General features: G+C 32.3%; 2 protein-coding genes across 2 annotated transcripts; both read left to right on the plus strand.

The window, feature by feature from the left end:
* Positions 1–1,680: 1,680 nt before the first annotated feature.
* Smp_194280.1 (hypothetical protein) lies at positions 1,681–5,101 on the plus strand (the record flags this gene model as incomplete). Its single annotated transcript, XM_018790576.1, has 3 exons — positions 1,681–1,712; positions 4,795–4,968; positions 5,000–5,101. The coding sequence occupies exons 2-3, from the start codon at positions 4,813–4,815 to the stop codon at positions 5,099–5,101; spliced, it is 258 nt and encodes an 85-aa protein (XP_018647403.1). The 5' UTR covers positions 1,681–1,712; positions 4,795–4,812.
* Positions 5,102–11,787: 6,686 nt separating this feature from the next.
* Smp_194290 (hypothetical protein) lies at positions 11,788–12,144 on the plus strand (the record flags this gene model as incomplete). The annotated part of the gene is made up of 1 exon (XM_018790587.1): positions 11,788–12,144. One exon carries the CDS (start codon positions 11,788–11,790, stop codon positions 12,142–12,144), a length of 357 nt encoding a protein of 118 aa, XP_018647404.1.
* Between the last annotated feature and the right edge of the window lie 390 nt (positions 12,145–12,534).

Below are 12,534 nucleotides of genomic sequence, written 5' to 3' on the forward strand. Positions count from 1 at the left end.
CGTAGTGATACTCCTTTTGTTGCTTACAAACAAATATTACGTTTATATAAAAATAAAACTAGATGGATTTTACCGCATGTAGGACAGGTAAAATGTGCGGCAATTTATGTTTCAGATCATTCTCTTTGATAATTTATTCAAATAAATATTTAAAACGGATGGTATTAGAAATTATTTAGTTTAGAGATATTTTTCATCCTGGTCTGTTATTCTTCAGAAAATTATTTCAACCAGCTAGCAGCAGGCAGTTGATGAATTACATTTTTTGATATTTCACTTGTGAATAATCATAATTTTGTGTATCATCAAAACCAGGACCCGTATGTATCGCACCCGTCACGAAACATTTAAATGGCTGAATCTCAGCCTAAGTGAACTTCGTGTTACTTTTAAACAACTTGTTGAGTTTTGTTCTTTCCAATACTTCAGAACAAAGGTAGCATGTTTGAAAAATTACACATATCAAAAATTTTCATTAAATTAATTAACGTTGACAGCTTTGAATAGAAATTGGTTCATCTAATCCTTAAAATGTTTATAAGTCTGTTGGGAAAAAAGTATCTAACTACCGACAGATACTGGCAAACTCAAAACACTAGAACACAGCTGACTGGGAACTGTTGAACTGTGTAGATATAATACGAAGGGCTATTCTGTAATAACTGATTTCTTTTCATTAGTTTTGTATTTATTCGATTAGAATTTAATTAATGCACATTTGTTTACTGGTTCCCACTTTCTGAAACAACTACTTCAAACAAAAATACATTTCTATGTAGTCAATAATCGAATTGAAAGACGACTTTAATAAAACAAACTTCAACATTTTTGTTGTATTTGTACGGAAGTTGAATTTCTCTCGAATAATCTTTTTCAAAGCATCATTAAAAAAAACTTATTTTTATGAATTTTTATTTTTCAATCTTAAAGGAATAGTAAAATGAAATTGAAATGATAAATGAATAGAATGCTTAGCATCATAACATAAGTTTGGGGTGATATATAAAAAATCTGATTGCTTAACGAAAAAATTAAAACAAGTTCCCAAAGGCAAACCTACAGTCCACAATACCGAGCTTGATCTAGATAGAAATGAGTAGGCGTATTTTATTTATGGAATCAAATAAATAAAAAGATCAAGTTCTTTTCCTCTTTAAGTAGTAATTTTACGACTCATTTTATATCAAAGAATATTTGAAAATGATTTATTCATTCTGGCAAATGAGCATTATATTTTCAGAAATTCACATCAAAGTTGTAAATTGCTTTCAGATATAGGTAATGGACCACTACTAGATGTTTAAGATATCCTTCTTGAGGATAGTCACTTTTGAAAAATGATTATGGATCGAAAATGAATCAAAACCTATAAATATTTACCAGGATTGTTTGTATTTATGAAACAGATAGATATTTTCTATAATATGATCAAACGTTGGTCATAACATTTTCATAACATTCATTATACTTGGGGGTTACTCCCTAGATTCAGTTACAAGATTTAATTGTTTTCAGCTCATGTTGTCCACATAATTCACTTTAGAATCTCAGTTGTATTGTGCTGTTCTTGCTTAAGCTTAATTTAGTGATAATCCGAAATCTCTACCTTTTTCTTCTGTATTCGTATGTCAGAGACTATCAACTTTGAAGCAGAAAATAACTACTTGCATGTATCTAATTCATATGAAGAAGAGGAAAGTGAAACATTGAAGGTGCATAAATTAAATTGGAGTTAACAACCAGTTGTATTGCATCTATAATCCGATAAAGCAATAATGATAAACCAACTGAGTTTATTTTTATTTGAATCATATAATTCCGTATGATTCTTAACGCTATTCATTATTGTAAGACAGATCTTTTTTTATTAAAGTAAAAGCTTTCTAATTACAAATATTTAACAGAGTGTTGTTATGCAATATATAAGCCAAAAAACAGCAAATAAGAGTTTTAAAGGTACCATGACACCATTAGATCCTACTAAACTCCATTGGAACCACAGGAGAATACTGCTTATCTCTAGTTATGGACTAGGTGCTAGTGAATACCTAAGGACTCACACATACAATCACGGTGAGGATTATAATTTGAAATCCACTGAGTAGAAAGTAATAATAACAATCAATTTGTTGTATATTGTGGCTATCAGTGAGTAAGATTGGTGAGTTACTTTTTTCATTTCGATAGTGGTGATTTATTTGAAATTGAAGATGTAAAATCTGAGCCTTGAATTCAGTCTAATTCGGGTTCATCAGTTCCTTTTGAGAAAGAACTCTTATCTAGGAGGAAAGTAATATCAAATTTTCCCTGATTTTTGATAGCTCACCAGCTGATTTCCGTTCACAACGAACATCGTATTACTATGCTAACTAACCTTTACAAACTGACCAACTAAATAACGTTTATCTTAAAGTAAAATAAATATGCAAAATAAAAATAAGAAACCAAGCCAAGTGAAAGCCAACATTTTATGTCACTGGTGATTTAGTAGATCGTTTCATAAGTGTGAATAACCTTTATTTGATGAAATAGGTGAACTAACCCTTAAAACAAGTTTGAAAATACTAAACAATAAAGAATTTTGCCCAACTTTTCTCCATGCTTTATTTCAGTCGTCTGTTAATATTTATATACTGTTAGATATTCTTCAGAGTTCCAAATCCTTTTTTTCATTTTTTTTCATATAGTCCGGGAAACAAAATGCGATCATAGAAACAGTGCTATTCATCAACTGTTTAACTTAATTTGTACATTTATTTTTTACAAGAAATCATCTCATTAAAGTTATTTTGATATAGAAATAATTTAAGGCGACTTGATCACATTTCATTCATTACTATGTTCTACCAATCCTACCCAACCAGTCGATTATCATTATGGAGAAAAATTTCTTTATTTTTGCCACATTTGAATGTTCACTCATTGTAGTTCATCTAAAAGTTGTTTCTGTTTTAAATGTGAAACTCAAAATGTTTATGAACTATGTAAACTGAATATTCCAGTCCCTGTGACATATGATAACAAAGTTGTTATTAAACAGAAATAACAGACAGAAATTGAATAAGTTCCCTTTAGTAACGCTATAATTATATAATATTGTGGAATATACTAAAGAATAAGGACAGCTACAAATGGTTATTTTGAAACTGTTCCAGTAAGAGTCAGTATTGATCAACCAGTAACAAAATATCGTTTCTTTTTAGTTAGTGTGTTTTATTTGCATCCACCTTTTTCTTTATACTAAAATGTATCTTTTAGAAGATGGCTTCATTAATGAAAAGCAATAATGAAGAAAAACCCAGTTATTGACCACCAGTTCATGTAACAAATGACATTAAGTTATTTCATGTCTAAGTGGTGATTTTTTAATGCCAAAAGATAAGGAAATGACTTATCAATTCCCAGCTCTACTCATTTTGCTTCGGTACTATGTAGATTTGCTCTGCTGGCATATTCCTATAGAGGGATTATCAAATGGAAACATATTTCGTATACCACTGTCTTTCCAAATACAGTTTCTAACCAACACTATCTTTCTAATGATTGGAAGTAAGCTTTTAGTAAATTCCATCAAAACGAACGATCACGATTATATCAAGATATAATCTATATATATATATATATATATATATATATATATATATATATATATATCTTTAGAAATACATAAATTCAAATGTTTACGGATTTTTACACAGCTTTTAAATCTTTTATAATTCATCATTGACTTTTCAATTCAAAATAGGATATTAACTGATACAGAGACCTATTCATATCAGTCCAAATCGGTTTCTCTCGGGATTCCTAATGAAAATGTAGTTAGTCCATTTGATGATTTTTGATAAATTTTACATTGTTTGAGGATGCACACATTAACAGACCAACAAAATCGCTCAACGAGAAAACGTTTGAGTCACGATATTGAAATTTGTTCAAATATCTGTATGTCACTGATGCATCACTGATTGCATAATTTACCCGGGAGTTATTATTAAATAGGTCACTAGTAATTGATTTATTCTTATAATAGGATTTTTACCTTCAGATTCATATGTTGTCATTCCTATCCCAATAAAGCACAGTAGACCTTTTGTCGGTGAAGCAAAATGCATTCAGTCCAATAAATATATCATTACTAGCTAGACGATTGATTTTTGTTGTTCCTTTTTAGATTACATGCCGAAACCGGATATTTATTATTTAGAACCCAATTTCTTCTAAATAATTGTATAATGACACATAACAGTCATTATTCTATGAGTATAACCCGTTCGAAACTTTGTTAATTTTTGTTTTACAGAGGATCTCCGTTTATTCATATTTTTAAGAGAAAAAACCATTCCTAGGTCTCAACACTACCTACCTCAACTTTTTGAAAACGTTAAATAATTCAGTGTAAGAAGTAGTACGTTTATATTATGTTAGAAGTAAATCCAGGAAAAGTAGAACTTAGTGTTTATTTGATATGAAGGGAAATGGTTTCTTTTTGAATCAATCTAAAAAATAGATGTAATAAGATTCTGTGGAATGAAATTTCTCACTTAAGAAATTACTTAACTCAACTTATTTTAATGTATGAGTTAACAATAGAATCATCACAAATAACGTGCTAAGTTCAACTCAACACCTGAATGGACTAACTGAGATGTCCTTGAAAGTTAAAGGAAAAATGGTATTATTCTGGTCCCCAATTTTCACGGAATTACAAGTAATTGGTTTGTTTAATTCGTAAACAATTGATGTGAAAAAGATTTATAAAATCTACTTTGAGACTTTATTATTTTTTATTAACAGATAATTTTCGTAAATAAGATGTTGCATTTTCAAACTGTATTTTGGGTACAACTTTTAATTATCAGCCTATTCTACACTCACAAAGTAATCACATCAATGCCAATAGCTGAAGAACTAAGTATTGAGTGTACAATTCAATGCGGAGTAGAAGCTGATAAATGTCAGAAAGCACAGGCAACAACACAACCACTAATTGAAGCATGTGTACAAAAAATGTTTGAATGTGTCAAACACTGTACTGGACCACCACCTGTTGAAGATTACTATTATTACTAACCGAATAAACAATCAGTTGATTTATCGGTAGTATGTGCTCGTTTTACGAAGGTCTCATAATTCAGTAAAACAAAAGTATGGCAAATGTATTACAGTAAGAAAATGTTTGCTATCTATTTTAAATATTAAAAATTATCAATAAACTTCTATGTCAAATTAATTTTTGTTTTCTGTCAAAATACTCTCGACTGATATATGCGGAGATAATTCGTGTGGTTTAAAACAATCTATCCTGATAAATTAGTTGATTAAAATGGATTTGGTGTTAACACTTCAATTACAATACTAACCAACAATGTCTAACATTCAGCTTATTTACTTACTTGTGACTGTTACCCCTCATGGAGCATAAGCCACCGACCAGGAATTCCCAACCAACTCTGTCCTCGGCTGTTCTTTTGTTCTCAAGTTCTATTCATTTTTTGATGTCTGCCTCGAATTTCCAGGGTGAAATGTTCTCTAGTCCACCGTTATTCCTTTTTTCTTCAGGATTACAAGTTAAGACCTGATTCGTAGTGCAGTTTGATGATTTCCCCAAAATGTCTCCTACCCACCCACAACTGTCTTTCCTAGTTTGCTGTTCCTTTGGAAGCTGGATGGTTCTCTTGCACAGTAGGTTGTTACTAATGGTATCCTGTCAACGGAATTCGGTATATTATGTAGACAACTGTTTATAAATACTTGTACCTTTTTGATAATGGCTGTAGTAGTTCTTCAAGTTTCAGCTCGATACAGTAGAACTATCTTGTAGTTAGCCATGTCAGCTCATCTCCTGGCTCTCATCTCTTCCATTGACCTGAATCTCCTAGTGATGCAGATATGATCGATCTGGTTCTCTGTAATGTGGTGTGGTCCAGTGAGACCCATGCAGTGAATTTGTATGCGTCTGCGTGAGAATACATTGACACCTACAACCATTCTGTAGAAGGCATATGAATTTGCAAATAGCTTTCCATTCTCGTTCGTTTCTCCCAGTCAGTTCAGTTCGTCTCATGATATCTTCATATCCGGTGTTGTCCATTCCGACTTTGGCGTTCAAGTCTTCCATTAGGATGTCCACGTCCTACCCTGTGCACTTCTCTACGATCGGCTGCAGCCTCTCACAAAACTCATCTTTATCGTCTTTATTGTTGTGGTTGATGGGTACACAACACTGGATGACATTTAATATGACCCCTTCCTCCTTTGTCTTGAGATTCACATCCTATAAATGCTTTCCATGCAACTTTGCACAACATCAGAGCAACTCCTTAAGTGTGTGAAGCATTTCTCTCTTCATGATCAGAGCACAACAGCATCTCTCCCAAATCCATGCTTTTCAGTCGAGTCTGAGTCCAATGGGTTTCACTGATTCCGAGCACCGTCAACTTGTATCTTCTCATTTCCAAAGTCATTTGATTGATCTTTCCGGTTGCCCACACTGCGCGAACATTCCATGAACCTATATTAATTGTTGTTCTGGTTGTTAGAGAGGTCATCGACCTCGTGACTTTGGAAGAACCTTGACTTTCATCATGAGTCATCATAATTTTTCTGAAAGGAGATCCTTGAACTGGAAGAGCAGAATTTAAATGGTTTAATTTGTTTATTCTGGTCAGTGTTTTTAGCGAGGTTGTTTTCAACGGGATAGAGATGCTGACCCCATGCCCAACCCTCCTCCTTTGTGTGGGATTGGGACCGACATTAATCTTCTAAGCGCTGTATGCGGAGTTAACATTGAGCCTAGTCTATTGAAAATACATTTTAAACATCACCAGGGATATTGGTATGATAACGATGAATTATGTGTCAATGACAGTTTTTGTAAAACCTGAGAAATGTTACTCCAATAATTAGGTTTTTCTGTGCCCTCGTATTAGGTTGTGTTTGTCGGTAACCATAAACGACCATTCTTAAACCCACTGTTTTCTCAAATTTTAATAGTCTTTATCCACCGGAAATATAAAATCTAACCATTGTCTGTTATACAATAGATTAAATGGAGGTATTTACTTACTTAAAATTAATTTTAAGTTCAAGTTATTGTCCTATCACAATCTAAAGAACAATAAACATTTAAAATCAGGCAGCACTGGTCAACGTAATTTTCCGGGGTAGCACTATGCTGAAAAACGAGTATAGTTCAAATAGTGGTTCAAGTGATCCTGTTTACCACGAGACCTGAATGGCATAAGTCCAATACGTTACGAAATTGATTGTACGCACTAGTGATGTCTCAAGTGGAGAGGTAAAAGAAATTCTGTGTTGTCTCATCATTTTGATGACTGCACTTCAAGACTGAAATTGATCTTGGTTGAAAAAATTCTTTGTGAAACCTCAACGATTCGTAACCAAAGTGAATTATAGTAAGATGTTTAACTTTTTGTCACGTTTTTTCAGGGTTATACAAAGACATATGACTACTAAATATTTTTATTTGACACAAACAAAAGATCATATCATATGAATGACAAGCAAAAAATCTTGATTGATACTTTGAGAATGGTTTGATCACTTGGCTAATTATTTGGTTCTAAAGCAGTTAGTATTAACGAGTTTGACACAACAGTTCATCATATGATGCTCAAGGTAAATATTTACGAGATTTGATAATTAACATTTCGGTTAAATACTTATTAAGACTGTGTTTTTGTAATTCGAATAGGTATGAAAGAAATCAAATAATCTTGTTAGAAAAAGATCTTAAACAAATGATAACCCAAAAATAGTTCAAGAATATCACAACTGATAGATAATGCTACAAATTCATTAAGGTTCTTAGTAACCTTTGGTGGAAATCAAGATCATAATATGGTTTGAAAGCATTTACACCATCATAGCTTTCAAAATCTAACATCTGAATGAGCTATAACATAGCACGAACAGTTCAACATGTGACTGAACTAACATACTTTACCTTAATTTAAATTATAATATTACATAGTTGTAGAGAAGCTAAAAGTGAATTAATCATCACCTCAATAGAATTGTTCAATCTTAAATGTACATATATTATTTAAAAAGCGTCTCATTCACCACATTACATCTCAGTAAACTAAAAAGACGCCAAGCACACGTGTTTAGCAACAAGAACACAGGAACAATAATGTTTGTTATTAACTAATTATACAAAACAGAAAAAATTACAACACAAGTCCTTCAGTTTCATCGTTAACATCCACTCAAAGACCAATACAGATACACACGTAATTATATGTACATAAAAAGCGTTGATTGATACGTGAGCGAAATTTTACCCAAGTCAACGATGCGAAACACATCTTCTTTATCGAATATCTTCGTCTGTACGCTTGCCTTAAATTCGTATACAGTTCATTGAACTGTTATGCCTAATAACAATGTTGATCAGTTTATAATTAAGTAAACTGGTTAACATAAAACGCGATATCGTGTTTTATTTATTATTGCAATCATATATTTATTTACACACCTGATTAGAAGTGTTTATATCTGTTAATCTCTCCAAAATTCCAAGTATGAATAAGTTTGCGAATGTGTGACTCATAATAAATTATCAGAAGGGGGGTTTTGTGGAGATTTTGGTAGTTTTATGGTTGAAATCATGAGTCCAACCGAGTCTGTTGTGAAATCGTAACTTACTGAAGACAATGGTGAACGGTTGCTCAATTTCGTGGGTTGTTTGAAGTTAGACACTAATGCCGTTGGATGCCGGCTCAGTGGTCTAGAGGTTAAGCGTTCGCGTGCGAGGCCGATAGGTCCTAGGTCTGAATCTCGCGGGGTGGGATCGTGAATGGCCACTGCTGAGGAGTCCTACACTAGGTTACAACAAATTGTATTATTCGCTGGCAAAAAATGTATCACTGAATACTATGCCAACAACTTTGCAGTTTTTTGTAATTACAGTTTTACAATCGTAAACATTTTACTAAGTCGCCTGTAGTCCTCTTCGGATTTTATATTTGAACAAACCATCTGGCTTAGAAAGTACAAGCGTTTTCAATTATATACAATGATTTTATGAAAATCTAGCTTTAAAATCTTGATGAGTAATGATTGTCTCAAAACAACTGAAAAAACTGTATGGAAAGTCACTCACAGTGTTTTATAACCAATTATACACTGATGATATTTGTTCGGTATATCCGACTATCTTGTATGAATAGTTCACTAATAATCAACAAAACACATTACTAAAATTATGTTAGTATCCATCTCGTTACTTCAGAGGGATTATACAACCGCCTTGTTTCAGAAGTATTGTTTTAATTTTTAAGCTGTCAATTGTAGTTTTATTATCAATTGAAGAAGTCGTATCAGTGTTCTTAATCATAACTTGTCCACAAGTTTTGTATAGAATTGGAAATATAACATAAGACGTTTTTAAGATCTTCATTAATCCTTTATTCTACAATCTTTAATTTCATTAAACATAAGTGCCATGTAAATCGGACAGATTATAGTAGTCCTGTTGTTTGAATCATGACAGCACAACAGACAATAAAACAATTCCCAGAAGGTTTTCTACTTAACAAGTGATATTAGGCTTGAGAAGTTTTCGTTTACTAGTACTCTCCGTATTTATTCGATTAACATTTAGTTATCAGGATGGGGTTGTGGAGATTGTTAAATTTTGATTGACACCATTAATCAATGAATGTTAGACCACCATTGAAAACCTGAAAGCACGATGCGCTCACTAGTGACTGCCTTCGTGAGGTAATTTTCTGAGTCCCAATGAGAAGCCGTGATCAGTGGAGTTAATCTGTGTCAGGTAGAGACAGGTATCTACATCAGACAATGGAAAATGGTCGCGCGATTGCTAGGATTGGTTGAAGCTAGACATTAACAACATTGGATGCCGATTCATTGGTCTAGAAGTTAGGCGTTCGTGCGCGGGATCATAGATGCGCGCCTCTAAGGAGTCCCATACTAGGACGAAACGGCCATACAGTGTTTCCAGGTTTCCAATGGTGATCTAGCATTTGTCGATTCATGGTCTCGATCAATCACAGTTAATTATTCGATAATTGACATGTTGTGTGACGAGAACATTTCCATAAATGGAACGAAATAAGTAACAAATTAACTGTCTATATAAGCTGATAGAGGTTAATTTGTTAGAAATATAAGTAGTTTACCTGAGGTATAGTATCAAAGTAACTCTTAAATGTCTATTAGATTCACTGACGAGCATATACTTTACATAGTGATCAAAAAAGTCTACAAATGCATAACTTATTACAATTATTACCGTTCTACTAACAAACCCCACTCATCATAGGGGACTAATCATATAAACAGATATCCTCCAGATTATTTTCATTAGTATTATGTTCCTATTCATTTGCTTTTAATGTATTTATCTCCTCAAATATTACTATTAAATAAACTGTAACTTCATTTGTGCGTTAGAGACAATAGTATTAGAGATTTGAGAAAATCAATACTATAATAATCATATATTTTGCAAATTATCATTTAAATCGTTCCTGGTCAATTAGTAATAATTCAGGGACAACTAAGGAGAATCTTTGGGTATTTCATCACATTTATGTAAAAATGTAATATGTAATTTCTTGTCAATTCTAAATATCTAAATATGCTGAAGACCTTCCAGATGATTACAACTTATTATACAGACAATGTTATAATGGATAGGTTAGCAGTATGTTCATCCTGGATAACTAAGAAATAAATATTTAGTTTTTATTACCAAGTAAAAGAGTTTGTTTTAAAACCGATGGAAGTGAACGAGTCATGATTAACATTCTTTGGAAATGTTATAAACCATTTTCAACTACTCATAAGTAGGTTACACTTATTGAACTATTTTCCTACTCATTCTTCAAGTATTTTCAGACCCCGTAAAGAGTTCAAATATGTAGGGTAATTTTACACAAATTCCGACCACAAAACCCTAATTTTATGTAGCATGGGAACAAATTTTTTGTGCACAGAAGAAAAATAGGTTATGCGCGTCGAGTAGTGGTCGATTGTTAATTTTATTTATTAATTTTGGTTTTAATGTACTACAGTTGTAAAAACTTGATAAGAAGTTAAAAATAAAACTAATCCATGTTACTCCGTTGAAATGATTGTTCTAGGTAGTTTCTGACTATAATCATTATTTTTATCATTGTGTCAGTTTCGTGCTACTTTTTATTACTACACTCATACCGAGAAACACTTATGCTATCGATAGCTTCATTTTTAATAGCATAACATACAACGGTCTGCCTAACTTCTATCCTTTGGTTTAGTATATCTTCCGGAATTCCACATTTTTAAATGCATTGCTAAATTCAGTCATTGCGTTGGAATATTTTGTCTACCTTTTCAGTTTGCAATGCTTTTCCATGAAAACATACATATTGTATTTCAGTCATTGCATATACAAACAAAGAAATCTACAAATTCAATGAAATCCGCCCCCTCTAAATCATGCTTTTTAAGAACGTCTTAATATTCAAAAGTATTCTCTGTTTTTAAAAATTGTCAAAAACTGATGGTGTGACTTTTCCCTGAAAACACCAATTACCGTATACTCTTCGTTTGCTTTTATTTTATTCAATCAATAAAGAAAGAGAGGAGTATATATATCTATATATATGAATGATTTCACAGCCTTCTCCAATTCCTGTTACTGGGGTCAATTATCTTTACCATTCTTTCAACTGGTGGTCAAGTAATGGTTATGAAAGTATTATTTTACAACATTTGGGGTGTATGAAACTAGGATTCATTAAAATGCTCTCCATGTCTAAAAATGCACTCCCAGTATTTCCTTTTGACATTTTACTAGAATTATGTGAACAAATAATCCCACTAAATTTAGTTCTTCAACAAGTAACCAGGCTGGGAACTATTAATCATAATACACAGGAGATCGGTAGTTGTCTTAGCGTTCCACCCTCTTTTCAATCTCCAAAACCATTATCGAATAGCTTTGTTCACTTTTTAAAAGATGTTTCCCGTAGTGCTATATCTCCAAAAACACCCATAACATTTCCCAGATTACCTGATAATTTTTCCGGAGTTTTAAAAATAGAATTACTGGCTCAGTTTGTGAATTCTCTAGACAGATCCTGTACATATATTCCTAAAGTTTTGTGACTGAAACCCACTCTTTTCAGATTATATGAATTCGATATCGAAAAGTAGAATAACCATTTCTTGGTAGTTTCAGAACTATCTTATTTAAATGTTAACAATCCTCTAGTTTTTTATAATTGCTTGGGTTAAATCAACTGACATTTAATAAGTTGATTTTTCAATGCATTTTAATTAATGCCTTTCCTTGGTTTCTGGAATAAATTGGTAGGAGAACCATTTAAGCTTAGTATAAAATAACTCACCAAAAAAATGTAGTCGAATAATCGTTTACGTATACTCATCTATGTAATCATAGTTGTTTTCCCACTAAAAATTGAGAAATAATCCATAAATTCCTTCTTCATATATAAACAGCATTTTATATATGAAACAAGCCAACTACCCTCACGT

The sequence above is a fragment of the Schistosoma mansoni genome (assembly GCF_000237925.1).
Source record: "Schistosoma mansoni, WGS project CABG00000000 data, supercontig 0278, strain Puerto Rico, whole genome shotgun sequence".
NCBI lineage: Eukaryota > Metazoa > Platyhelminthes > Trematoda > Strigeidida > Schistosomatidae > Schistosoma > Schistosoma mansoni.